We start from the raw sequence: 27,914 nt of genomic DNA on the forward strand, positions 1-27,914 counted from the left end.
GGGTTTGGTGGGAGGTGTGTGTCTGTGTGAGACAGCCAGGCTGTTGTGGGACCAATAGAAAAATACCTTTTCAGGGAAGGGTGATGAGGGGGTAGAGGAAAGGCTGGATGCTTATGGCCCTGAGGTGCTAGAGGAGGTGAGGACTGAGCTCTAGGGTCACATTGAGGGCACAAAATTTGAGTCAACTATGAGACAAGGCTCCCCAAGCACCTCTGAAGGGAAATGAGAAACCAAAGAGCCCATCCAAAAGCATCCAGCATCTTTATTGATTTGAAATGGAGTTGTGGGAACCTGGCCGGCGCCGATACTGGGAAGCCAATGGAAGAAGAGCTGATTCTGCTGCACCTTTGGGATGTAACCTTTCAGCTAGCATTGCTGGAGGAGATTTCCATAGGGGACGTGTCCTGATGGAGTTGTGTGCATCTTAGCAAGGAAGATGCTGGGCAACAGCAAGGAGTGGTGGCTCCCTGAAGGCTGGATGATTCGTCTGCTGAAGGTTGTCTTTGGGCTGTAACAGCCTCTTGGTGAGAGGTGCTGGACAGTCTCTGGGCCAGACTTTTGCTTGGCCATGTGCTGGCTTCCTTGGACGAGCTCTGGCTGGCGTTGGCCCTTTTTGCCTACATGATGGGAGATTTCAAACTGCTGCTTTATCTTCTCTTGCTCTGTGCTGAAGGTGGTACCTCCTAAAGTTTGTGATGGATGTGAACAACATGGGAGTTCTCAGCTCCTATTAACCAAACTCCCAGCAGACAGGCGCAAGGTGAGCAGCTGAGGATGCGGACCAGGATGCTGACTGGGCTTAATCACTGCTTCTCAAGCCATTATCAAGGGACCACACCACTAATTACACAGTGCAGCAGTGCTCCCAATGACTTCAAAAGGCCACGCCATTGCCTTCAAAGGGCCCACGTTTCCCCCAGGAGCAGCTGAGCCGTGAGGAGAGGAACCATGGGGAGGAACCCTCCCTCAGGACCAAGCAACAACAGGTTTCCATTCTGCAACCAGCAAGAACTGCTGAGCTACTGGTTTCCAGCCCCAGGCAGGAGGTGTTGTCCCACCCCTGCAACACATGACTTCATTTTTGAATTCCAGGCTCTTTCCACTTCTGACACAAGCCATTATAATGGCCTGGGAGCCTTCCATGGGAATTTCTCCAGAACTGGAGGGAGGGTGGCCGTTTATTTATTCATTTATTGGTTTGTTTGGCCACAGATTTTTTCTTCATGTTTGGTTGTTTCGAACATTTTGGTTGCTTATTTTTTTTATTTTTAATTTTTTTTTTCCTTTTTAATGCTATCAGCTGCCAGCCAGTCCCTTCAGATTTATTTTTCTCGTGAAAACGTTTCATTGCTCTTCTGACATAATCGTCTTCTAAGGAGATTATCCTGTAATTCTTAGAAAATCCTTACGGTGAAGGCAGGACAAATCTCTGGCTCCTTTACTCGTGGAAAAACGTCTTTACTTCCAAACTGGTTTCAGTTTCTCAAGGCTGCGTGTTGAGCTGGACGAATCAGCCAAGCTTCTGATAGCATAAAGTTTGTGCTGCTTTGAGGGCATTCGTTTACAAGATCCGCATTTGTTCTTTTTCGTTACGATCACCCCTGTTTGCTGCACCACGTGATGCTGTAGGCATCCAGCTGGTATTTCTCTTCCTAGATAAGTTTCTAGTTCTTCTGTCTACTGAGAAAAGCTTTGAGGACACGAGCACTAAAGCTTCTGCTCTGAAATGGGGGAAAATCTGGGGCTCCCCGTGGGGCTGGATTTCTCCAGGCTTCTCATCACAGCTTTTTCTCAGTCCTTGCATTTGGTTGCTGTGCACATCCATTTACAGCTCCATCAACATTCAGAGAAAGGAAATTTGGGGGGAAATATTGTCAAGATTTATTCTGAAATGAACTGCAGGTCACTCAGCATGGACATGGTTAGATTTTTGGTCTAACACATCTCTGTCCTGCTGCTGGTACAGCCGTGTTTCTAAGAAAACATCATCATGATCACTTAAAAAACAAAACAAAACAGAACACAATGCATTTTGTCTCAGCAGGAAGCTCTATTTGAGCCAAACACTGCTGAGATCTCCAAGAATTCTGCAAATTAGAATAGTGCTTTAAAAAAAAAAAAAGTTTGTAACGATAAAAATGAAAGCATAAATATAAAACCTTTCCCTAAAGAAAAGCACTTGTCTCTCTATACATGAGGATGTTGTAGTCTGTGATTGACTGCAAGGAGCCCTAAGGGATGGAGATGAGTGTCATACCCGTAGCCCCTCTTGCAGCCCTTACCTCCTTGCATCTCTTCAATGCAAAGTCAGGATGGAGGTGAAGAACTAATTTTTTTTCCTGTTCATTGTAATGTTGAAGGAATTTCTGCTGCCAGTGCTCACGAGCCTTTTTTCTTACAGCCTTCTCATCTCTATGACCTCCACCACGTGGGAACTCCTCAGAGTCCCCCAGATCTGACCTGCACTACCTCCCTTTCCCCTCTGAAGTGCTTTGTAGCACAAAACCTGCGGCTGCCTGAGGTGAGGAAACGTATCAGAGACCCTTTTGTCTGGAGAAACTTAATGCCTTCAGAACCCCCTTGTAGCTCCACTGATGGCTGGAGAAGATTGGAAAAAACATGGAGAAAGAAGTGGAACAAGAGAGGAATCTCTTTGTTCTGCCAGTTGAGGCTGGATTAGCGCATTGCTCCATGTTTGTTTGTCTTCCCCAGCAAAATCCTTTTTTAGTTACCTTCTGAGCATCAGCAAGTTGCCATAATGCTTCAAGTCAATTTTCCCCCTCTCCCATTTGACTCAGTGAAATGGTACCAATCACAGACACAATGTCCTGCACAGTATCTAGAGAAACTACATCTCCTGCCACTCCCCATCCCTCCCTGCCCACTGAAGCAAGGAAATGATGCTACATCTTCGTTAGCCGCAAAACATTGAGGCGCACGGGAAGGAAAGTGGCACCAGAGGCATATTGGATCTCACGGAGGACCCCTTCCCACTTCTTCTGCTCTTCATCGTATCTGAGGAGAGACAGACAGACAGCTGTGGCGAGGAAAGCATCCCCTCTCTCCACCTTTTGAGCCCCCCCACCTTCACAGCACCGTGCTACGACATGCCAATAGCAACTGCTGGAACCCTGGCGGGTGGGTTGGTACCACCAAGATGGAACATCCGTGGTGAAGGCCAGGAAATGCCTGCTGAGGGTGCTCTACAGCCACAGACCCGAGGGATGGGAGCTAGCCCTGCACGAGCAGCTGTCAGAAAGTGCTTTCTGTCTCTGCTCCCATGTAAGACAATCTGCTTTCCAGCCCAAGCACTGGCTTTTCTCAAAGAGAGCGTTCGTTGCACAAACACTGCTTTGAGCCAAAGGGGGGGGTCTGGAACCATCTCCAAACAAAATGGCAATTTGGGAGGAGATTTTCCCTGCTATTTCCCTATATACGAGGCTGGGAGAAACCACTGAACCACCTACCGTGCCTTTCAGCACAGTACAGGGCACACATCTCTCCCAGAGACTTCATGCAGCCTCGTGTTGGGGTAGCAGCATTTCTCTCAGACTGAAGGCATAAAGACCAAAACTATCTGTTTCCCTGGTGTCTGCTACTGAGTATCATCCCCCATCTCCCATGGAGAGCCCTGGGGAAGGTCATCACCTCCAGACGTCGTTCAGCTCTGTTGGCACCAGCTCCCCGGACTCCGTCTCCACCGTGGCAAATCCTCCAAGCAGGTAGAGCACCCCAGACAGGCTCACCAGGCTGACCGAGCTGCGCTCCTGAGGGAACTCAGGGAAGGTCTCCCACCTGCCATGTGGAGAGAAGGACATGTTAGGGCCCCCTGCCCACCCTTGGGTCTCAGCAGCACCCTGGGAATCAGTGGCTGAATCAATTCACGGCAGGCTCATTTGTGTACCTGGGATGTTGTTTGGGATGGGATCATTCATTTAATGGTGCTAGAAATATCTGCTTTCATCATCATAGCTCTGCTTCATCTTCTGTGAGTAAATGAGCTGCAACGTACACCTAGCATGGACCAGCAGGTCCCATTGCTGGACTGGACCCCAGAGCCCAAACTCAGGGAACACGTTTCTTGCACTGGGTGAAGATGATAAGATGAATCAACAGCCTCACAAAGCACCCAACAGCTCAACTCATTGATGACCCACTTTTAATCGGAGCCTGGAATGATCCTGAGATGGTTGGACTGGATGATCTTAAGGGTCTTTTCCAGCCATGGTGATTCTGTGATCCTCAATAAAATGATACTAATGACAGAAGCAACGTGCTACATAATGTCCTACTCAGTGAGGCCTCATTGATGCCCAAGGGAGGAACTGATGTGAGGAGCTGCAAGAATGGTTGGAAGCTCTTAATGTACACCTACAGCTGGTGCTGGTGTAACTACAGCCCAGAGGTGCTCAGTACGTACTTGTTGGTGGCAATGTCGTACACTTCCACTGAGTTGGTCAATCCAGAGTCGGTCACACCAGCTGCCACGTAGATTTTGTCTTTGTGCACAGTGGCTCCAAACAAGGAACGAGCAGTTTTCATGGGAGCCAGCTCCTTCCACTCGAACTTATTGGGGTTGTAGACACACATCTTCTTCAGGCACTTCCTAGAGAAAGAGGAGAGAGAAGGGGAGCATAAATTGTCAGCCTTGCTCTGCAGGAGTTTGGGGATGCCAGTTGTGAAGAACATGGCTCTTTAGAAGGGATTTCAGTTCCCTCTGTGTTGGCCTTGGGGCATTTGCTCGGATAGGCAAGCTTGACACACGTTTGCCCATGCCCAGGGATGCCATTTCTGTGTGCAACACATCCGTTCCTGATGTGACTGCTTTGGATAAGGAATCTGAAAAGCTCAGTGCTGTGTGTGCACACCTGGATAAAGAGTCCATAACTGCCTCGCAGGACCTTGTGTGCAGCCTTCAGATGCTGTTTCAGTACTGTTGACTCAACCTAACACTGCAAAACACCCTCACAAAAGTTGCCCAACACAGCAGTGTAAGGTAAGTGAATGCATGTCATACTCCTCCAGACCAGGACTTCTTTGCTGGGTTACAGCAAGTTTTGCTCACTCTATTGGGATGATTTCCAGGGTTCTCTTGATTTTTGACCTACTTGTCACTTCCTTTGCCTCCAATGACATAGACAAGGTCCTTGTGTGATACCACTGCGTGGCCGTAGACTGCGTAGGGAAGGGAATCAGCTTCACCCCATTTGAAGGACCTGGATCAGGGAAAGATGGGAAGAAAAAGGATTTGTAGCTTGCTGGGTGAGGCCCACAGTGCACAGTGCAGATCCTGACAAACAGAAAACAGTATCTTAAAAGCATGAAGTTTCCAATGGGATAATGCTCAACAACTGAAATGCTCATCTTAAAAAGAAAACAAAGGGAAAAAATGTTTTTCTGCATTATGTAAAAAATGAAATCCAATGAGACTTAGAGGATACTCACAGCTTTTCCATGACAGAGGTTCCTGCTTTGTCCTCAAGTGGGGCTTTAGCACACCTCATGCCTTTATTTTTACTTCTTTCTGGTTTGTGCTGGGTGGCCAAAAATGGAGCCAGCTAAAATTTGGATGTATTTGTGGTGCCTAGACCCAAAGGAAGGCTAAACACCTATGCTCAGTGGGCAGGCACATAGGCCCAAATAGGGCTGGAGTTTCTCAGGATGTGTTTTGATGTCCACGTAGCTCAGGTTCATTGAGAACCATAGAATCAGAACTGTTTGAGCTGGGAGGGAACCCTAAAGGCCATCAGGTCCCACTCCCCGCAATGCACAGATTCCCACAGTTCCATCAGGTGCTCACAGCCCCATCCCCTGACCTTGAATGTCTCCAGGCACGGGGCACCACTGCCTCTCTGGACAGTCCATTCTAGTGCCTCACCATATAGGATCAGCCTCCAAAGACCTGCACTTCATTCTACCTAAGAATGGAAATGCCTCCTAATTGCCTGACCGCTCCAGTTGCTTCCACAGACCAGCGCTTTGTCCCCTCCAGGTTTGCTATAGTTGAACTCTTTACCTAAATTACACCAGAAATAGGAGTGGTGTTGCTCATATCTCTGCCAACTTACAGCCAACACTCAAGCCACCCCTGCACAAATGGCAGGAGAACTCACAGTGCTTCCCAGATAATACCCCGTGTTCCGGGGAAATGAAATTGGTTTCAAATCACAGCCTCTAAAACAGTCTTTGAAGCAGATGTATCTAAAAATAAATGGAGCAGAGGCTTGTTAACACCTACCACTCTGCCTCTTTAGGGCAGACAGGAGCAGCCTTTGGATATTTCTGCCTCCCACGAGCAGAACAGGACGGTGCCTCTAAATACAGTTCATGACATAACCTGGTTCAGACCCCATTGTGCAAAAAATAATTGGATATTATGCCCGATATCCATCAGGGTGGGCCATTCAGTGCCACATCTGAATACTTTCAAAACAAACTTTCCTGTCCAAAGGCACGCCCCGTGAGACCTCAAACCAACAGGCAGCAGCAGGAGGAAAAGCTTTTCCTCCCCTTTCTCCTCTGGATGGGTCCCACGTGAGCATCTGCCAAGATCACTCCTTTGTAATTTAATATCCCCATTTCTACTTCCACCTTGGGAGCTTCGATTACAACAAGCGATGCTGCTGCAGAGAGCAGCTCAGAGCCCCACAGCACAGCCTGAGTCCCAGGGTCTGGCTGCAGAGTTTGAGCCTTGTCACTGCGCTCCGTTGGTTGCTGGGGAGCCGGATTCACTTTGCACAGCAGCTGCCCCACTTTCCCCTGCTGACCTCCTCCTGCCCCACGCCTGCACCCAGGCACTTACAGGCGGTCGTAGCACAGCACTGAATCCAAGGTCTGCTCTCCCTCTTTCAGCTCTTTCCCTCCGACCACAAAAATGGAGTTTTCTGCCTCTCCCAGGCCAAAGAGGCAGCGAGGGGAGGGCAAGGGGGGCATCCCCAGCCAGTCCGAGTCCAGATGGTCATACTGAAAGGAAACACAAGGTCATTAGTGCGTGTCTTCCTGCAGAATCCAGAGGCTCAGAGCAGCACCCATTCCCACTCGCAGCTTGTCACAGGGACATGTTCCACTCCGTGCAAAGCCTTGACTTGGAACAAGCTTGGCCATCTTTGGGTGAAAGATTTCCATGTTGGACTTAAGTCTTAGAGATTTTGCCACAACCTCTCTGGAAGCAGCATTTGTCTAGGTGCTTCACTGTGATATTTTCCATCTCCTCGAGGTCACGGTGTATTGCCTACAATTTGGGCTAAATAGCTCACTCACCTCAGCCAGTGAAGAGCAAAATGCTTTCTCCTCCCACCAGTTCTCCTTCCTGCTGGCAAAGATCAAGCAATGGCTTATTCCTCTGCTTTTCAGGATGCTGGTGTCCCCTACCACCTCACTGTGTGAATGAAATGCATGTGCTTCTGTCTGCACAAAAGCCCTTTACACTACACCTGTCTACCCAAAATCTACAGTGTACAACGAAGCTGAGATCACAGAATAGAATCATTCAGGTTGGAAAAGACCTCCAAGCTAACCAAAACCAATGCCAACCCACCCCACCATCCCCACTGACCACATCCCTCAGTGCCACACCTCTATGGTTCTGGGACACCTCCAGGGATGGTGACACCACCACCTCCCTTGGCAACCTGTGCCAATGCATTATCACTCTTCAGAGAATATTTTTCTCCTGACATCCGACCTTAAGAGATGAGACTGCAAAGACCAGAGCTCTTCAATGCTGACCAAAGTGTGTGTGATAAGACATGGAGACTGAGACGTGCAATGCAGGTAGATCAGATGACCAAATCTTGGATGTCTGTGGATCAAGGCATTCCTTTACCAGAGAACAAAAAGCCATGAAATATTATGAGACAGAATGGGGGCTGAGGGGCACTTTGGACACCAAGGTGTTCAGTGGGAGCTGTAAAATGGGTCAACGCTTTTAAGACAGCTTGGCAAGGAGCATCACAGGTCGAGTCCAGAGTGACCTCTAGGAGCCTTTTGGTGGAACCCTGCAGGAGGAAGCTGTGATGGAGCACAGCCTGAAGCACTGTTTTCTATGGGCTCGGGCCAAGAAGTTGCCTCCAAAGCCTTGGCCTCAGCTGAGTGCCTGTGATTGTTGTCCCTTTGTGAGCTGTGGTCCTCGTTTGTGTTATTTATGGTGCAGGCCTGAGCAGCACCGTCACCAGGAGAGTTCCTGCTCCTCGATGGGTTCAGTATTGTTTTCAAAGCATAAATCTTAGAAGTGACAAATAGAGGATACCGTTTTCCATCTGGAATGTCAACGGAATCATTCTGTTCCTGCCAAAATCTGCAAGGCCTCTGGGATTTATCAGCACTTATTTATACTGATGCTTGCCCTTAAGTGTAAACTAATCCTGACTGCAGGAGGAACAAGAAACTGGGGAGGACAGAAACAGAGTCAGGAGGTGTAAGAGGCTGCTGCATTGTACAGGGGTTCATTGTACAGGGACCAGCCTGCATCCTTGCGAAGCTCCAGCTGAAAAAGGCTGAGAACACCTTATTCAGACAGCAACACACACTGAGGGCAATGATGAAAGCAGGTTGAAGGGGCATCCAGATATCTCCTATCCAACTCTGCTGCCCAAAGTCACCAGGACCTTCTACAGTTCGATATGAAATGTCCCCCAGGATGAAGGTTTTGTGACCTCTCTGGACTGCTGCTCCAGTGCTGCACCACCTCCATTATGAATTTAACTGAGATTTCCCTCAGTGTATCTTGAGGCTATTGCCTCTTGTCCTTTCTATGTGCAGCCTTCCAGCCCTCACCATCTTGGTGATCTCTTCTGGCCTCACACCAGCACCTCTGTGTCTTTTGTGTGCTGAGAAGCCCCATATTGGACTCGACGTCCACATCCACACCCATCTCACAGATGTGGTCTCCCATACATCCAGATGCAGTCTCACAAGTGCTCAATCAAAAGGAATAAATCACTTCCCTCAACATGTTTGCTGCAGCCCAGGACATGGTAGACCTTCTCAACTGCCCAGGGAATTAACTTGCCTGGTCAGCTGCAAAACAGGTGGAGGACTGATCTTTAGACATAGGTTTAGGCTGAATGTGAGCACAGCTAGGGATGGAGTTGCCCGTATCTGCTGTGGTCAAAGCTCCTCTTCAGTGCAAAAGGTTGTGTGCCTAGCACTAATTCCCCAGGCACTCCCCACTGCCTTCCCTCTCCATTCTGCTTTCTCAGGCTGCTGTCTCTTCCCATTAACTCCTCATTTCACGTGGGCTGCATAGGCTCCTAAGTCTGGCACTTCAGGTGAGGACAAATACATTCCCTGCACACATGGCACAGGTACACAGCCCTACTCATGCAACATGGCAAGGATCAAACTTCTGTGTCTCAGCATGGGAGCTGGTGTTGCTTTACCCTTCCAACACTCCGTCGCTTCCTTCCAAAACAGATGTGAGCCATGGGAACTTGTTTACCCAGGAGATTTCTGGGTAGAGGGGGAAGGACATAGGATTTACTGGATTCCTACAGGGTCGGCAGGAAAGGCCTGTTAGGTCCCCATAAGGAAGGTGCTCTTGGGTTACAACCCAGGCTGGGGCTCAGATTGCCTGCTCACAGCCCAACCTGCTCACAGCTTTGGTTATTGCTGAGTTAGAATAGCCACTTTTCCTGTTAGATATCCCCCAGAAATGCCACAGCAGAGATTCCCTTGCACACGATGGAAATAGAACACAATCAGGGACAAGAACAGCACTGGAAAAGAGGATGATATTGGTAGGAAGGGACATGTTCCATGTTCCTGCAGTGTTTACTCTGTGGCTATAACTGCTGCTGTTCCCTGTGTTGTCAACTGGCAGAATCATCTCCGTGTTTTGCTGGGGGTTCATGCCCACAGAACATAAAGGATGCAAAGACCTGGTGCCTCCAACCTAGTTTGTGTGCCCTTTGGCAGGCAGGGCTGGAGCAAATGAATTTGCCAAAATGATGTCAGGTTCAGGATTTGGACCATTAAAGCCTTCTTCATCAATGACCAAAAACCCCTTCTAGTGGTACGTACTTCAAGAATGTAGCAAGAAAGTCTCTAATAAAGCAACTTAAATATTTCAACTTCATTTACCTCTTTCATTTTAGCATCACGTGACAATGGATATTGCTAACATCAATTCAGACTGACCGTGCTCCTGGTCAAAGAAAATAAAGAAGCAAAGACTGTACAATACCTGTAGGAAGTAGGAACTCATGGGATCCTCTTTGCTGTCCTCATTGTAGTACAGTCCTCCGACAATGAAGATCTGATTCTCTTTGGTCACCAGACTGACGTGGTTCTTTGGGATTTGAGCAGACAGGGAGGCAAAATAGCACTCGTTGGCAGTGGGATCATAGGCCACTGCTCCACTGTCGCTCACCATGAAAATGAGGTCCTGGAGGAACATCCCAAAGCGCATCGTGTCATTTAAGATCCCCGGAAGCACATCCTCCTCTGTCTCTTCCTCCTCATCTATTGCTCCATTGACAACATTGCCTTTTGCTTGCTTTTCATCGCTTTTCTTCACTTTCTTCTTCTTCACCACGGTGAATTTGCCTTGCTGGGCATCCTTCACCATCTGCAATTTCTTGAGCAGCTCTGGGCTGGACTTCACCACAGCCTGCTTCTCCACGTGGTCCTTGATGTAGTCCTTGGGCATGAGGCGGAAGCGAATGCTTTCAAAGACAACAGGCAGGGCCTTCTGCCGGCTCTCCTGGTCCTTGGTGCCCACCCACTTCATCACCACTTCAAAGACATTTTCCTCTTTCTCAATGTTGAGGGAGTCACTGGAGATGATGGCGATGAGCTCATCGGGAGAGAGCTGGTAGAATTCCTCATCACGAGAGACCAGTGCAAAGCGATCGCAGATGAAATCTCGAGCTGCCACAGCCAGCCGGGCGCAATCCAGCATCAAGCCCAGCCTGAAGATAGCCAAGCAGTTGCTGAGGCAAAGGCGCTTCTGCAAGAAAGACACGCAGACAGTGAAGATGGAGGGGATCTGGAACATGTTGGCCACAGAGAAGATGTCCTGAACATTCTGCTCTGTGATCTCCAGCTCAGAGGTGTAGATGTAATGGAGGATCTTGCCCATGACATCTGGATCGACATCTTCCAAGCTGACCTCCCTCTTCTTGCTCTCTTCCATGTCCGAGAGGAACATTGCCCGGAAATAGGGGCTGCAGGCTGCCAGCACCAGCCGATGGCAAGGAAACTCCTTTCCCTTCACTTTCAAGACACAGTCCAGAAACTTGTTGTGGTCCAACATGTCTTTGAGTCCATCCTGGAGGAGGGTTTGCTGGTAGAGACGCAGTTCTTCCACTTGATCAAAAGGCAAACCCATGGTGGAGAGTAAGAACTCCTTTTCTTCCCTAAGCTTTCTTTTGTGTCTATTTACAAATATATCTGTATGTGTGCCTTTGGTAAAGAAACTTTCTCAAAGCGGGGCTCGCAGGTCTCCCTTTCTTCCAGACCGTCAGCACACTGGGAATGTGAAACTCTCTACTGTCGCAGCTGTCTGTGTACTTCAGCTTCCAGCGCAGAGCTTTATATATAGCCACCGTGTTACAAAGCTTCAGGAATCCATTTTGGAGCATGTGTAAGCTGATCACCCTTCAATATGACACACTGGGCAAGGGGGAAGGGAGGGGACGGGGGGAACAGCTGTACTTCAGCCTCGATGCTTCAGGAACCGTCTGTCAGCTGATGAGTCACCACGTCCCCTGGTGGAAGGACGGGTGCGACCCTATGACAGCTCCACCTCACTTGGGAAATGTCCTCCAGATGAATCAAACACCGTAATCTGCCTCCTGGGTCATGAATGGCAGGGATGAGACCTCTGACGTTGCTAAACAGAACATTCCCAAACTGCTAAATCTTTCGCGGCGGTAAAAACAGATCGTGAATCAAAGCTGGAAAGATGCAAGAAGGGAGAGTCCGTGTGTTGCGGCATCCCTGAGCCCAGCTCGTCCCCAGGGCTGTGCAGATTTGCCCTTTCTTCTCCTCTATAGTCAGTTTTCAAGGGTCTGGAAGGGGATGGAGAATGAAACACAAGTATCTGAGGCAGAACTAAATTCAGAGACCCCAACAGCGAGCTTCATCTCACTGACTGAGGCACCTGAGAGCAGGTATTTACTTGTGAGTTTGGGGTCTTCTGCTGAGGTCTACTGGGATTCAACCCCCACGCTGAAGCCTGGAGACACAGTGGGGCAACATGACCAGCCTTCAGCAGGGGCTGCAGAAGAGCCAAGGGCTCTGTCGGGTCCTGCGTCCTGCATGGACATCGCAGAGCCTCACGAGGCCTCAGCTGGCTGCTCCAGGTCCAGCTCTTCCCATGGAGCTCGCAGGGAAGAAAATTGGTTTGGGCAGACATAGGTGAGCAGAGCAACTATGATTATTTGTAATTATGGTAAAACTCCTACAAGAGTCTGTTTTATCTCTGTTATTATGGACCCTTTGGGCTTTCTGACACTCAGAGATGGCACAGATTTAATTAACAAATTAATTGGATCTTTGCAAAGCCATTAGCCACACTCTTCTTGGTGTATTTAAAGCCACATAACCCCTTGCTCTGGCATGGGTGTGTTGATAAGTATGCTTTGTGACATGATGGTTATCTGAGTAATGAGGGAGGGGATGATGCTGGATGAAGCTGTACTGCTGAGCTTCCAGCAGCATCCCAGGCAGTAATATAGCAGGGCTACAATCATGTGCTGATTTCAGCTCACATCATCAGTTCAGGATCAGAGACACGATCAGAGGATGAGCACCGATCTTTCACCTGGGTCATCCATCAGCAATATTCATTTGCTCCCAGATATCTGGGGCTGGACAGCCCCATCCTCCCCTCTCCCTTCTTTCTGTATTAGCGTTCCACTTTCCCAGTGCGGTCACATTATGGTTTGGAATTATCCTCCTCTGTCTTTGATCTTCCTTGAGCCCAGACTTGCTTTCCTTCTCACCGTGCTGCTCAGTGGGTGCTGCCATCCCAGATTTCCTTCCATGTTGCTCATGTCACGAGATGCTGTCTCTTCTCACTGCTGATCCCCCTTTGTGTGTAAGTCTCATCACTTTAGAGATTGATGGGTTGATGGAAAACAGAGATATTTCCAAGCAAACAGCCCGAGGGCTGAGTTTAGGCTCCCTATGGCCACAGAGAGTTGATTCACCTTTGGGAGTTGATTCACTGCACCCAAGTTGGACAGTTGCCTGAGATGAGAGAACTCCACTAAGGTCCATCTTTCCCCATTCACCTAAATCATGAATTTATCCTAGATAGCCTTAACTGCTCCCAGTGCCTCCTACCCCTGGCAGAGATGGATGCCATCCTTGTGAAGGCCTGCGGCAGCATTCACAACTATGAGCTGGGCAACTCTGAGTGGCTTTCAGCCAGCTGACCCTGGTCTAACAGAACTACAATGAGTGAGTGGTACGCCCAGTGACCAAGGGACGAAGTCAGTTGTCTCCAGGTGGGCAACAGTCACCCCACTAAGGATGAGAGCGAGTGGGAACGTATGCAAATCATCCTAAGGGGATGAAGTGCAGGAGGATCGCTCCCTCTCATCCAGAACTTTAGAGCAAGAAAGGTGAATGCAAGAATTATAGCTGTGTCAGGTTGAAAAATGTGCCTTGTGTAGAACTACTCACCTGGATTTGTAGTTGTAGTAAAACGTTGCTTTTCTTGCTACCAGAGCCAGGCAATAACAAGGTTGGATTCCATACTTTCCCCAGTGGCATATGTTGAAACTGAGGGTCTTCTACACAAGGCTGAGCACTGAGACGTGGCAGTGGTAGCAGTGCTTTGGTGCTCCTGACCCATGGGACCCCTGTGGGCTTCTAACAGCAGTGATAACCAAGGGGAGACCTTCAGGCAAAGGTGGGCAAACTTCTCCCACGAGCTGTTCTGTAACAGAGTGCTCTACCAGCGTCTAAGATTAGCTTCTGACAGCTCCATTAGACGTAGCTGCTGAGTAAATTTAGATCCTTAGTGAATGGGTTATTTTCTCTCCCAGACTATCCAGGCTGGGAGTGCAGTGCAGAGTCATTGGCTTTGCCATGTGACTCATCTTCCCCGGCACCAGGAGATGGTGACTCTGTTTCCCTTCCTGTGCACCTAGGGGTGCCCAAAAAGACAGAGCCCTTGGACTCTGCAGCTCAGGGAGGCTTCAGCTGTCTGCAGACACCTGCATGGGGGAGAAAAATTGGATTTTACACTAGGAGAGGGCACAACATGTCATAGCTGAGGTGCTGGATCGACACCTACCAAAGGTCCAGCAGCAAACCTCTGTTTAAAAAAAGGTGTGCCTGGCAGCTGAAGGAGTTCTATGGATGTGACTGGAAGTGCAACAATGCCTCACTGCACTTCCAACATTTGGGGCCAGGCTCCCACAAAGAAAACCCACATGACTTCTACCTCCAAAGCTACACAGACAACAGTTTTACAGCAGTAGGCTCATAAAATGCTACCAGCATGGCAGTAGACTCAAAATACGAATCAAGCTACAGCCACACATCACCAGCTTTGATCTGATAATGATGAGTGGGTCTCTCTTAAAATCAGCAGTGTCCTTAGATGTCAAAATTGCAAACAGACCCTGGATCTCTCAGTTCCAGGGAGATCAGCATGTCTCCCAGGGTTCTCTGGAATCATAGCAACACAACACTGATGAGTGGTAGGCACCATAGATGTCCAACAATTTTTTTACTACATAAATAAATGACATTTATCAGGGACTTTGTCAATCACTTGGGCAGAGCTGAAAGCTGACAAGGAACCATTCCTGCTTCATCCGCAGAGAAGCCAGAACACAGCAGCACCAAGCATCTCAACCCATGTTGCAAAGTGGTCCACATTCTACCCTCACCACACACTGACACCATTCAGACATAAGGCCTCTGAAAGCTGCTGTAAAGTGCAAGAGAGCTGGATCTATTTCCAGTGACAGACCCAGCTCCTCCCCAAGGCACCGTGGGGTCATTTATTCAATGCACTTCCCATATAGTGCCCCAAAGCCCACATCTCCAAGGAGGCTATCAGGCACTTCCCCTCCACCACCCAGCCCCGAAGTGCTGCCCTTTATTTGGTGCCTTTCTCCTTTGGTTGTATGTATGTGTGTGTGCTTGTGTAGCACAGGCTTAGGCTGTGTGCATCAAAGTCAGGCTGGGAGGCTGGAGATGGGCAAGAATTGACTACTGAGCCCTTGGCCATGGACAGGAATGTGAGCTTCAACTTTTGTCCATGGCATGCAAAAAAAACTGAGTGGTACTTGGTTTGAGACCCAGGGCATGTGTCACAGTGAGGTGGTTGTGATGGCCACACCAGTGGCACAACCCACTGCAAAGGGCCCTTTGGGGCTGAGCTGGGTCTGGGCTGAGCTTTGGGAGCTGTGCTTTTCCTTCCACATGCCCACCCTGCAGACGAGCAGCACGTGATGTGCTCTGGCTGTGAAGCAGGCATGCCCCCTGCGTTGCCACTGACTACACCTGAAGCTGGCACTAAATCATTTCTCAAGATGTTTAGGACTGAAGGGACCTGTTTTGAGATACTAACAGACATCAGTCTGCACCGCTGACGGCAGCGGGAAGACAATTACTCTTCCCTTCTGCAGTTCCTGAACCTCTTTCCCTTTGCTATAAAAGACTGTTCTATTTATTTATTAGCCTCTTGGTAGGCATCCATTGTGCTGAGCCATTTCACAGTCCCTAATGCACAGCCCCAGATGTTGAACCATTTACGGTATATGATGACCATTTCTTGTAGCAAAAGAAAAATGTGATGCTTTGGCTGGAAGCGACCTGGAGATGGGAGACCTGGGCTGCAGGTCCTGTGGGAGAGCCAGATGCTGGAGGATCGGGTGTTTTGGGGAGCAGAGGGTGAAATCTCTAAGCCTGCACGGTGCCAAAGGGTCAGAAAAAGGATGGAGCCTTAAAGATGTGTCTCAGGAGCCTATCTCAGTGGTCCGCCACGTGTGGGGAGCGTGCAAAATGCCTGCTGTGCCACAGGAGATCCCTGCAGCAAAGGGGTGGCATCTGCCTTCCAGATGACTTCTCTATAGGTGAGTTACAGCAGTCTGATTGCCAGGAGTGCTTGGAGAGCCCCCGACAGCGGCTGGCCTGGCAGAGACAGTCAGAAGGGAGTCCAGGCTCTGGGGCAAGCGCACTGCTATCTTCCTCTACTCTGCCTTGGGTTTGTCACTCTTCTCCTCTTCCATGGCCAGGATGCGTTCACGCTCTTTGATCAGCTGCACTCCACAGTATGTGATGAACCAGATGGACAAGGTGCTGACAGGGAAACCTGGAAGATGGAGGGAGACGTGGTCATTTTGGTGTGCTGCTTACCTAATGGGGCCAACACTTCTCTGGCACCTCTGCTCCTCACGTGGGCATGGGAGGTCCCCGGGTTCATGGCTACAGTTATTTTTCTTTGTGGATCCAAACCAACAGCTTCACAGAGGGAGGAGAGAAATCCCCAAGGATGGGTTTTAGATGAAGAAGTGCTTAAAGCCATGAGGGCATCCTGGATCACAGTTAATGTTGTGGGAACATGCTGGCGTTTTGCTTTGAGCTCTCGCTGACCCCCAGATCTGCTTTGCCTGTTGAGTTCAGACTCAGCAGTTGGCTTCGTAACCTGCCATCACTCATCCTTGTTCAGCACTGCAACCTTCTGGAATCTTTAGACCCTGCTGACACTGAGGGTTAACCTCAGCTTAGTTGCATCCCTATGTGGGAACACGTTTTTGTCACCTTGATTAGTAACAAGAGCTGGGAGGATGCCTTCAACTTAGGAAGGGCCAGTGGGCGTTTGTGACAACAAGTTGGGTATCCACAGCAGATAGGAGGCACAGGCTTTGTACCTGCTAAAAGAGGACCTCTGCAATGAATAATGCAACCCACAAAAGCCAGCTAACTCAGCGGGCAGGCACTTCTGGCACATAGAGCCCAGCACGTCACATTATCCATTTCCTAAGCCAGACCTGTCCCAAAGGAGGCTGGAGGACATGGATTCCAGGTGGCTATTTATACAGTGAGTTGCTTGAGAAGATTCCAAAATAGTACCAGCATCTGCCAACAACAAAATGTAGATAATTCTGTTTGTAAGGAGCCTAGCATAAGGATTTGTACATGTCACCTTCAGGCTGGCGCAGAAAGAGCTACTAAAGTAAAGGGAAATGAAATAGGACGAGTAAATCCTTTTCTCCAGTAAAGGGACCATTCTGCACCCAGGGACTCAGCCCACCTGGGACAGGTCCCCAGCTGCAACCTCTGTATTGCAGCAAGTCACAGCGTGAGGCTGCACGGGGAAATGCACAAACAAAGGCAGCTCATACCTCAAAGAGCTGGCATGAATCATAGAATCATTAAGATTGAAAAGACCAGTAAGACCATCTAGTCCAGGCATTAACCCAGATGGGAGCTAAGAGATCCATATTTTCACATCTTGCACAAGAACAGACGTGGCTGGGAGCAGCCATGTAACATGGCATCGGCCAGGCTGCCTTGGACACTGGAGGACTTGGCAGCCCACACCCCATATCTGCCCACCAGGACAGGGACTGCTCAGTGGGGAAGGCCTCTGGCACCTTACCTGTCACGAGGAGTCTCTTGGTAACCAGCAGTGCAAACTCCAGACTGTTGAGGGCAAGGATGTTGTAGAGGACGATGGCCCAGAAATTTGCTGCCCCAAAAACAGCCCTAATCCGCCGAGATGTGGCCGCTGACATTTTGGCCTACGCAGGAGAGAAGAACAGAGTGAGGGAAAATGGAGCTGCAAGGAGATGCTGTTAGTCCGACAGCAGCCAAAATTCATCAGGGTGGTACGCATGGTTTCATGCTAATTGTGATGGCTGGGCACTCCTCTCTTCATCTGTTGCTATTCCTCAAGGCAGATGAATGCTGCTGTTTGCTGGGATTATCATTAGCCCTACATCCCAGTCACTCCCAGCTCCCCAGGAGCAGAGAAGTGGTTGACAGCAATCTTCTAAGAGCATGATGCATCCCCAGACCACTCAGTGCTGAGAGTTGCAGTGCTGCAGGGAAAGAGATTTCGCTGCCTGAGGGTGCCTTAATCTGATTGGAAGTAAAAAGAGCAGAGCAAACAGGAGGATTGCTCTGCCATGTTTTTGTTTAAAAGGAGTCTTTACTGACTCTGTGTAGGACCTCAGGCTTTGGGCTGGGCAAAACAAATAAACAACAAAATTGTTCCCAGAATGGAGTTTTTTCCAACCATGTCTCTGAGGCATCTTGGTCCCAAACAAGGATGGGGCACTGAGCTTTGGAGTGGTTGGAAAACAATTCATTCTAAATATTTGCTTTTATCAGAAATCAGATCAAAAGCCCTCAGAATGCCAAAGCGTTTTGCAGAACAAGAAAAGCAAATGATTTCTGCATGGAAATGTATAAGAAATTCCCTATGGACAGACCTCTGGAATCCATTTGTGCTATTTCAGCGCCTCACTGGAGCTGCAGTCCTGCACTTCTTTTCTCTTTGAAAGCTCCATCCTCTGCCCAAATTTCCTATGAAGCATCATAGGGGTGGGGGGGGATTTGCTCTAGGTGAGTGACACCATGCAGGAAATTCAAGGTCTTCTTGCATAGTTGTGCTGGTATCACAGCACCACAGCTTATGTTGGAAGGGATCTTCAAGACCACTGAGCTCCTGTCCTCTGCCATGGTGCCCTCACCAGATCATGCTGCTCAAAGCCCCATCCAACCTGGGCTTGAGCACATCCAGGGATGGGGCATCAGCAGCTCTCTGGGCTGTACCTGAACATAGTGCTGATAGGAAAGCACTGTAGGAAGCCTGGACATGGAGCTGCATGACATCATCAGAGATGTTGCTCTTCAGTCTCAGCTGAATGGATTTCATTTGTCTAAAGAAATGTGAGCTCCCTGCAGTCATAAGTGTTTCCAGGAGCAGAGTTTGTCCCCTGGCCCGCCGTTGTCCCCCCACCTGCTCACAGAGCATCTGCTCACCTCCAGTTTGGAGAGGGGCTCCCACTGGAAGAATTTCTGCACCCAGAGCTCAAAGTTGAGGCCAAAGCAATTGAAGACAGACCAGATGAAAACAATCTCACAGGGTCCCAACCACAGAGTGGTGACAGCAAACGTGGCAATGGTGGCCATGAGCTCCTTTATGACGTTGTTGTGGTTCTCTCCAATGTGGTCATACACATACCTAATGGTCAATGAAAGTGATTAGTGCTCCCCATAGTCAAGGAAAACCCCTTCTTCCACATTCACCCAAGACATGCTTCTCACAAACATGTCAATCTGGAGTGCATGATGAAAGAGAAGACCCCAAAATAGACAAGAGGTGGTTGAGTAGGCACTTACTTGCACAGCCAGTCGTTGATCCCTCTGTCAAAATGCCTACAATACAGATGGCAAAGAGCACATTAGAACACGTGGGCTAATGACACCTTTCCAACCATAGAGGGTGCCTGGTCCCCCAACAAGGTTTACTTTGAACCTCATTCACAGTAGTTCTCCATGCTCTTTCCTAGAATAAGTCCTGCTACTGTGTGATCCCACTAGCCTCCCTCCTTACCATTGTTCCCTGCCCAGGAATATTTCCCTGGGCTATGGCCAAGTCTAGTCTATAATTTCAGTACAGCCAACCTATTGGCCGGCTGCTCAGAAGCACAGCTCAGACCTCCTCATCTCCATGCATATTATTTTTTGGGTCAAACATGCTGCCTTCCATCAGCAACATACTCACGTTTCTGCAAAGACGTAGAGCATGGTGATGCATTTTGGGGGCTGGGGTGGGTCCAAGTGGTCCAGTCTGGCAATGGTGTTGATGACCCCAAACATGACAGCAGCTTTGACCCAGTCGTACACCAGATTGGAGTAGGCCAAGCCGGCTGGAGCAAAAACAGGAGTCAAAAGGACAAAGAGGATTTTATTCTGAGGGTCACAATGTCACCTGAGCACCCAGTCACACCTCATCTCCCACTGTGGATGAGGCAGACCTGGCTGATGTGGTCAGCCTGCACAGCTCCATCTGGAGTAACATAACATATATGCTTGATCAGGCCTTCCTGGTCTCTTAGGACACCCTAAATCAATGCTGGAGCCATCATAACTGCATTAGGATTTCCTCATGGCCTCCAGATGCCACTCCATATGACATGGGGCTGCTCTAGGCTAGTGTGGGTGTCACATACCCTGTGGCATCTCAAATTCTGCCATTGGACATTCACTTGGGAGACTGAAGTCTTCTATCCAGCTGCCAGCTGAATGCCAGTGTGCTACCACTACTCATCCTGGGAGTTTGGCTTCTGGAAGACCCTGGTTCAGACCTGCCCACAGCATAGCCAAATTTAAATAGAGATCAGGTTTCCTCAGACCTTGTCTCCCTTTCAGTCCATACAATAGGAATGACAGGGAGCTCAGTGGGAAGAAAGACTCTACTCAAATATGTCCAACATAGGCTCTGCTGAGGCTTCCCAATGGAGTAGGATGGGGGTCTGAATCACCCACCACTGCCTTGAAGCTAAGCACAAAGGTGAGCACTTCCCCAAGACCACTCACCCAAGGCCCAGTCTGAGAGGCGGTTCACGAACTTCAGGTCGGAGGGGAGGGTGAGGATGTAGAAGAAGTGGAAGAAGATGTCCACAGCAATGATGGCCCCCACATGGAGGAGGGCATGGACCCGAATGTTCCTCATCTCATCATCCTTGCGATGCAGATCTCGGGTGCTCACCTGCCAGGATGGCAAAGCAGGAAGGGCTGAGCTGGGGGGCAAGGTGGGAAGCAAGACTGGAGAAACATTCAGGGTCCAAACAGGGACTCAACTTAGGAATTAAGGGACTCCTTTAGGAATCACACCACGACATACACTGTCCAAATTCCCATTGCTTAAAGAAGACCCAAGAAGAGGAAATGTCCTCAATGGGGTGAACACCATAACAACCAATGAGACAGAGTTTAGGATCTCTCCTTGGGGACATTCTCAAGAAATCAATTTAGCTTAAGGCTGACCTTTGCATAGGTCACTAAGTGTGAGTGTTAGATAGCCTTTTTTGCAGTGGCGATCTTCTAGCACTAAGGCATAAGCCTTTACTCCACTTTCTTACACAGTGGCTGCAGGTTTGCTGTTCACAATGAGCTGCTGAGGCAGAGCTCAATACAGGATGCAGTGAGGCTTTATTTCAGGCACCTGAGACAGTTTCATTGCTTTTTGTGACTGTAAAGCAGCCTCCTTCACTTTGTCATCAGCTGCTCTACTTCTCCATTCTCCCAAAGAATCTCCTTTTTGATGTCCCATTATATGTGCTACAGCAATTTCTTTGGGTAGTTTTTCCCAAAACCTGCCTAATCAGTCCTTCATGGGCCAATTTAATGTATCAGGTTCTTCCTCTGATAGTTTGAGATACCATTTCCTTGTCTTCCTTGCCATTTCCTTGTCTTCCTTGCCTACGCTTCTAGCTGTAATCTACAATATCCAATTAAACCTAAACATTTTCACTACTTCCTTGTTCTAGGCTCATAGCCATCCCATCTACAGGATGCCACAACTTGTAAGAACAGGCATCCACGTGCTGGTCCCAGCCAGGAGCCCTGCCCAGGACAGGTGGGCATTTGGGCTGGGCTCATCTGGGAGGAGGAGGAGGATCAGGAGGATGGTTGATGAGCCCTGGAACTTCTGCTGTAGATATCTGTTGTAAGGGAGACAGACAGATGCACAAGGGGCATTTGGGAGCTCTCAGTGGGGTTTTCCTCTCTGCAGCACCCTGTGAGGACACGGCCTCTGGGAGCTGCCATTTCTCTGGATGTTGTAATACAGAAATCATCAGAGCGAGCAGTTGGGATTACACTGGACAGACTGATGGCCTCGCTTCCCCGCATTGCTGTAAGAATTGCTGCTGTATTTAAAATCCTCTTATGTTTATGACTTTCCCTTTATTCCCAGTGGGAGGTGGGAGTTCTCTCAAAGCAATCTGCACGCTGCCGCACCAGCCCTGCCGTCAGAACCAGATGATTCCTGAGAATTAAAGCCTCTGACAGATTTTCTCCTGTCTGTTGTATGCCAAGCACTTTAAGGACACAAAGAGGCTGCTGAGACGGAGAAGAAAGCAGGAGAGGACATGGGGATCGGGTCTCTGTCCCCAGCACTTCCAGCCCCCACAGAAGTGAGTTTGTTTCCCTCCTCTCAGTAAGAGAGACAGCCTGAGAAGGATTGGCCAAGCCGTGGTTGAATAGTAGGAAAAACTTCTTCTCTGAAAGAGTGGCAATGCAGTGGCACAGCTGCCCAGGGAGGTGGTGAGGTCAACATTGCTGAAGATGCTGAAGAACCGTGGAGATGAGGGATGTGATCAGTGGGCTGGGGTTGGACTTTGGGATATCAAAGGTGTTTTCCAACCTGAATGATACTGTGATTCCACAGTCCCACTACCCATGGGGGATGCAGGGTGAAAGGGCCCCTCCAGGACACAGCACCATTAGGAGCCAAGGAGATCCATCCCCTAACGAGGCCATACATCCCATCTGGAGAAAGGACTCAACCTATCCGTCTTTATAATTACTACTGGGCAATTAGGAACTAGCTCTACAATTAGCCGCAGGGCAAGCAGTGCAGGGTGGCACCTCGCCAGGAGGTGGCAGTGGTGTCCAGGCCAAGGCAGGTCCCCGGTCTGTGGGGTGGGAAAGGGGCTGCACTCTCTCACCGTGCCTTTGGGGACAGGGTTTTACGCAGCAGAGGAGGGGATTGCTCATTAAGTGGCTACAAACACCCCTATCTGGGATTATGTGGAAGGAGCAGGAAACAAAGACCCACTCACATCACCTGTATGGTGATGGGAGTGCGTGTCTTGCAGGCACCACAAGTCCACTGACCTGATTTATTTACACCTGACAGCATCATTAGAAGAAACACAGAAACATAGCCTGGGCTGTGTTCTCTTCTGAATTCATGAAAGAATGTCTGAAATGTTCTTGCATCCAGATGTCAGAGCCCCAATATTATTGGAATTATTCATTCTCTGAAAGGAAGCAGCGGCGTGGACAGTAATCATTAGCTGGGCTTCCTGGCACATCAGCAAGCCATACCCGCTCATTTGGGTAAGACTTGGGACCAAGGCTGGTCACTGGGGTCGAAGGATCCCAGGACTGGAAAAGCAGTTGCTCGATCTTTGAATGTGAAAGAACCCAGATGCGGCAGCCCAGGGGTCTGCTGTTTGGAGTCTGCCCTTCACAAATCCCCCTTGGTTGTGTGCAGTATATGAGATGTCCAAGTTTGGTCATCTGGATCAGAGGAAGCATCAGGACAGAGGCTTGCCAAAACACAGCAGCACAAGTGCCCAACAAGCAAAGGAACGAGATGAGCCCTCCTGCCCTCAATCCCAACATGGCACATTCACCATGACAGTGTCCTCCTTTCTGCGTTGGTGAGGAGAAATGGCCAAAAACCCAAAAGAGAAGATGAAAAACCCATCAGTTTTCACCCCTCACCAAAACACACAGCTCCATTGTGCAGCCTGGTCTGTGTCCATGGCCTACATGACCTCTATGACTGCTTACACCTTCGCTGTGGCCAACAGTGGGGATTTGTAGACCTTCAGTTCACGCAGATCAACTCAAGAGGCCATAGGGACACTCACCTGGCTGTGAAACTGGTCAAACGTCATGACAGGCCCGAAGAAGAAGAAGGGAAGGTAGAAGTTGTACTTGAGGAGGTCGAAGATGGAGAAAATGCCCTCCTTCCTCTCGGAGCTCTCGAGTGCAAAGCTCATGCAGCGCATGATGGTGAAGCCACTTCCTCCATAGAAAAGGACATCTTGAAGATCAAAAGCTCCTGTTACAAACCCGCTCTGGGTGAGAAATGGACAGTTACCACCAGGCACGCGGCATCACTTCGGTTCTCCCTCATCTTGCAGAAAACATCCACGTTTGGGGCAGTTGGCAAAGCCCCTAATTACTCTCCGGCAATTATCCCTGCAGCTAATGAGCATTGCTGTTGGAGGGCCAAGCCAGGGCTCCATTTTCATTCTGGCTCCTACATCCCAGAGGAGTGGGAGGTCCTCTTAGCCAACACAGTCCACAGTCACTTGCTGAAGATGTGTTTGTGATCTGGGATGGGAATGTCACTTTGTCCCGGGGCAGAGGGACAAAGCCTCCTCCTCCCCCAGAGGGAGGAGGGAAGCGGTGGAAGCCCAGTGGAGAGGCAGGAGCACATTTCAGGAAGTGATGATGGGCAGGGATTGGCAGTACTGCCCTTCAGAGGGACTGCATGGCTTTATAAGGTTCTCCCTGAGCTTCTCCCCACCCACCAGTGAGAGAAAGCCTTTAACTGTACAGGTAGGCACCCATCCCAGTGCTGCATGACAGGTGGGGAAACTGAGGCATGGGGGAAGAAAATTTCTTGCTTGGTGTCATCTGACAAACTGCTGTCTAAGCAGCAAGATGGAAACCACCAGTATGTGACACAGCCCCCAGGGGACTGCTCCTGAGCTCAGTGCCACAATGCTGCCCTGCTCTCAAACCCTAAGGAGCTGCCACAGGTCCAGGAAAAGGAGTCGGGGTCTGGGGACACCCAAGGAAGTAAACCCAAGGAGAGGGATGGGAGGCAGAGGGGAGGCTCAGGATGGCACCTACCTGCCAGGAGCTGAAGGGCTCCAGCTTGATGGAGGCGAGGCAGCAGAGCCCAGCCACATAGCAGAGCCACTTCTGCTTGGCCAGCGCCACGGAGTAGAGGATGAGGCAGTGGGAAAGGATGATCATCAGGTAGGCGAGCCCCATGCTGCCCAGCACAGCCAGCATCCCATACAGCATGTATACCACGGCCCGGTGCTGCGAGGGGAAACCATCAGAAGGGTGGCAGCCCTCAGCCCTCCCTCCTCCAAACTGCCCTGCAGCATCCCATCCATGCCCGCCCAGTGGATGCCAGGTAAACCCACTGCTTTTAACCCAGCCCTGACTCACCTGTGGCACTGTCATGGAGCACACCTTGGCAAAGAGGACGTGTCCTGACAGGGTGAAGATGATGACGTTCCTGAAGGAGGTGAACCACATCATCCACTCGAAGTCGGCTACGTCCTGTGGGAGCAGCAGGCTGCTTAATGGTCCCCAGCCTCTATGTCCCCACCCCACTGCCCATTTCAAGAGGAAAACACATGCATTTGAGAGCCCTTTCTTCCCAATTTCCACCCAAGGGCTGACAAGAACTTTAGCTTTGTCATAACGCCTGGGAAGAGACAAATCCAAATCAGAGCATCCTCCGTGCTGCAGGGCTACCATTTCCCTGACAACATCCACTCCTTTCTTAAGGGACAAAATACACAAAGACTTTTCAAAAGTGTCCATAGCAAAATAAGAGCTCTGCTTCCTCCTCTTACCATTTTCCTGCCAAAGTAGTGCCAGCCTGGCTTGATGCCATCCCGAAAGGCTTTTCTGTTCATGCTGTCTGCAGAAGAACAAGAGTTATCATAGAATCATAGAATGGCCTGGGTTGAAAAGGCCTTAATGATCATCCACTTTCAACCTCCCTGCCACAGGTAGGGTCACCAACCACTAGACCAGGCTGCAAATTTCTGGGGAGAAGGGTTCAGGTTGAATAACAGGAACAATTGATTCCTGTAGGAGTGGTGCTGCAGTGGCACAGGCTGCCCAGGGGTGTGATGGTGTCACTGCACCTGGAGGTGTGGGGATGTGGCACTGAGGGCCATAACAGTGGGGTGGGGTGGGATTGGGGATCTCAGTGATCTTTCCAACCATAGTGATTCTATGATAAAAACAAAGAGGGAGCTACGTTTTGGCAAGGCAAGGAACCTTCCTCACCACGACGATGAGTCATGGGGGCCCAAACACCCTCAGCCCCATCCTGAAAGTTCCCATTTCTAATGGAAAACTGGGAGTCAGGAATGTCAACCATTCCTGCATGAGTTCCCACTTGGAGGGGTGCATTTTTCAGGTGTTTCTTTCTACTTCTAGGCAAAAGAACCATTGGGAAGTGAATCCGTGTGATGCTGGTGGCATGCTCAGGGCAACAGCTAGAGAGCCATAGGAATGGGGCCATGTGGGCAACAAGGCTGAAAGCAGTGGGTATTAAATCCCTTTGGATCCACTCTAAAGGACTCCCAAGTTACTATCCACCAAACAAATTAAAGCTATGATGTTGATAAGGAAGGAGAGGAGGGACACAGTGAGGGATATTTACCTCTGGATGCCTCAAAGATACCGCTGCCACTGTACAGCACGGCACAGGTCACAACGAGAGCATAGAAGCCCAGCTCATGGCTGGGCAGCATCGTCTTAACCCCCATAGCTGTGGGTTACTGCTGGGTGTAGGGTATCCAGACCTGGGAAAGGGGAGGGAATAAAACCCGAGGTAAAAACTCAGCCACCCCACAGATGCCTTAAGTTACTGCTGGTCCTCAGTCACCCTGCTTGGTGGGCTCCTGTGTAGGCTGGTAGAAGAGGAGCAAGCAGCATTAGCTGAATGCTGGGGGAGCCCCAGACCCACCCAGGATACAGGATTTGGGCTCACACCCATCCCAAGACTAGGATGGGGTTCTTCCTGCATCACCCCTCACTTCTTGATGGGATGCAGGTCAAGCCCAAAGGTGCTGGAGGGGATGCAGAGGAATTTCCCCCCTTCCCCACCCACTGCCTGCTTACTGCAGGTGTTTTACTTTGCTCTGGGCTCTCAGCATGTACCTGTGTGCTGGGGGTGTTCCCAAAGCCCTGGGCTAATTACTCCTGCCAATACTAATTAACCCCGGCACTGCAACACCTTCCCATCCCAATCTCCCATCACCTCCGCGGGTCGTCAGCTGCCCAAATCCTTTTGGGGCTTGGGGGGAAGGAGGAGCAGCAGCAGCAGGGCTGGGGTCGGGTGAGGGTCCTGCCCTGTCATCTCGGTGCCACCTCACCCCGTGGTGGCAGCGCCCTACTGCCCTGCCAGCATCCCCCGATCAGCAGAGCTCCGCGTTCAGACAGCAATTAAAAGCGGACCCACATCTGCAGCACAAAGCAGCGGGGTGGATTTGGGGTCAGCGGGCATTGCGGAGCCTGGGAGGGGGGGGAAGCACGCTGCCATCGCTCTGCAGTCCCTGTGCGGCGGGAGGGCACCGGGCGATGCGGCTTTAAAGAGCTTTTATCCCTTTTCCATGTTTCTCAAGGCTTTTATTTGCTTGGTTATTTATTCGCATTAAAGCGGGGGGGGGGGGGGGGGGGGGAGGGGGGCAAGATTAGTTTTAGCTGCCAAGCTCAGCATTTCCCCTTCAGGGTTTGCCCCCCCTCCCCCGAGACCCACATCATCCTCACCCCCTCCCCACCAAGGGCACCCCCCGCAGGCTACTATTCCTCCCCTCCCCCCCCAAGCCCCATTTCTCTCCCCATTACTGACCTTAAGCCCTTGGGGGTGCCAGCGTCCTGCAATGCAACCTGAGGGCTTGGGGGACAGGAGGGGGAGAAAAGTAGGGGACAAAAAAACAACCTTAAGGCAGAGCTCTGGGGGGCTGCTGGCCTTCCCTAGGGCATCTCTCAGCCCAGCAGGGCAGATCTGGGGGCTCTGTCCCCCCCAGAGTGCCTGCAGAGGAAGTTTGGCCAGGAGTGGAGCACAGCAACGGGAGGTATTTTTATTTTAGAGCAGCGCTGCAGAGGGGCTGGTTCAGGAGCTGTCTGTCACTGCAGCTGCTGGAAAGGACCTGAGCTGGCTGCCAAAGCCAACCCGGGCCAGGTCTGGGGCTGTGCTTCCAGCCTGCAAGGCTGACCTCAGTGCACAGGTGGGGAAACTGAGGCACGCTGTGTGTGGCTGAAAGAAGGGGACTGGCTGCGGATATGGGCAGAGTGATTTTGGGGTTGGCCAAGTATGAGTCAACGCAGCATCTGGTATCTCTGTGTGCCCAGCTGAGCTCTCTCTGCCATTCCCTACGAGGTTTGGTTGAAGATCCTGGTGGGGTTGACCTCCATGAGCTGCCCTTGGGGCT

The 27,914-nt window shown here is 50.1% G+C and overlaps 2 protein-coding genes across 3 annotated transcripts; both read right to left on the minus strand.

The window, feature by feature from the left end:
• Positions 1–242: 242 nt before the first annotated feature.
• KLHL40 (kelch like family member 40) lies at positions 243–11,553 on the minus strand. The gene is made up of 6 exons (XM_052695056.1): positions 10,184–11,553; positions 6,803–6,963; positions 5,109–5,216; positions 4,421–4,606; positions 3,649–3,795; positions 243–3,015 (listed from the first exon to the last, which is right to left on the minus strand). The coding sequence occupies exons 1-6, from the start codon at positions 11,327–11,329 to the stop codon at positions 2,904–2,906; spliced, it is 1,860 nt and encodes a 619-aa protein (XP_052551016.1). The 5' UTR covers positions 11,330–11,553; the 3' UTR covers positions 243–2,903.
• Positions 11,554–15,623: 4,070 nt separating this feature from the next.
• HHATL (hedgehog acyltransferase like) lies at positions 15,624–27,560 on the minus strand. 2 transcript variants are annotated; one of them, XM_052695088.1, is made up of 12 exons: positions 27,332–27,560; positions 26,141–26,282; positions 25,320–25,387; positions 24,907–25,020; positions 24,580–24,651; positions 23,586–23,795; positions 20,518–20,689; positions 19,703–19,847; positions 19,318–19,353; positions 18,958–19,159; positions 17,570–17,711; positions 15,624–16,279 (listed from the first exon to the last, which is right to left on the minus strand). In XM_052695088.1, the coding sequence occupies exons 2-12, from the start codon at positions 26,244–26,246 to the stop codon at positions 16,158–16,160; spliced, it is 1,389 nt and encodes a 462-aa protein (XP_052551048.1). In that variant the 5' UTR covers positions 26,247–26,282; positions 27,332–27,560; the 3' UTR covers positions 15,624–16,157. The 2 variants fall into 2 exon arrangements, with proteins under 2 accessions (XP_052551048.1, XP_052551047.1); XM_052695087.1 differs by having other exon boundaries at positions 24,580–24,774; positions 27,332–27,559.
• Between the last annotated feature and the right edge of the window lie 354 nt (positions 27,561–27,914).

The sequence above is a fragment of the Tympanuchus pallidicinctus genome, unplaced genomic scaffold (genome assembly GCF_026119805.1).
Source record: "Tympanuchus pallidicinctus isolate F22 unplaced genomic scaffold, pur_lepc_1.0 scaffold3, whole genome shotgun sequence".
Taxonomy (NCBI): domain Eukaryota; kingdom Metazoa; phylum Chordata; class Aves; order Galliformes; family Phasianidae; genus Tympanuchus; species Tympanuchus pallidicinctus.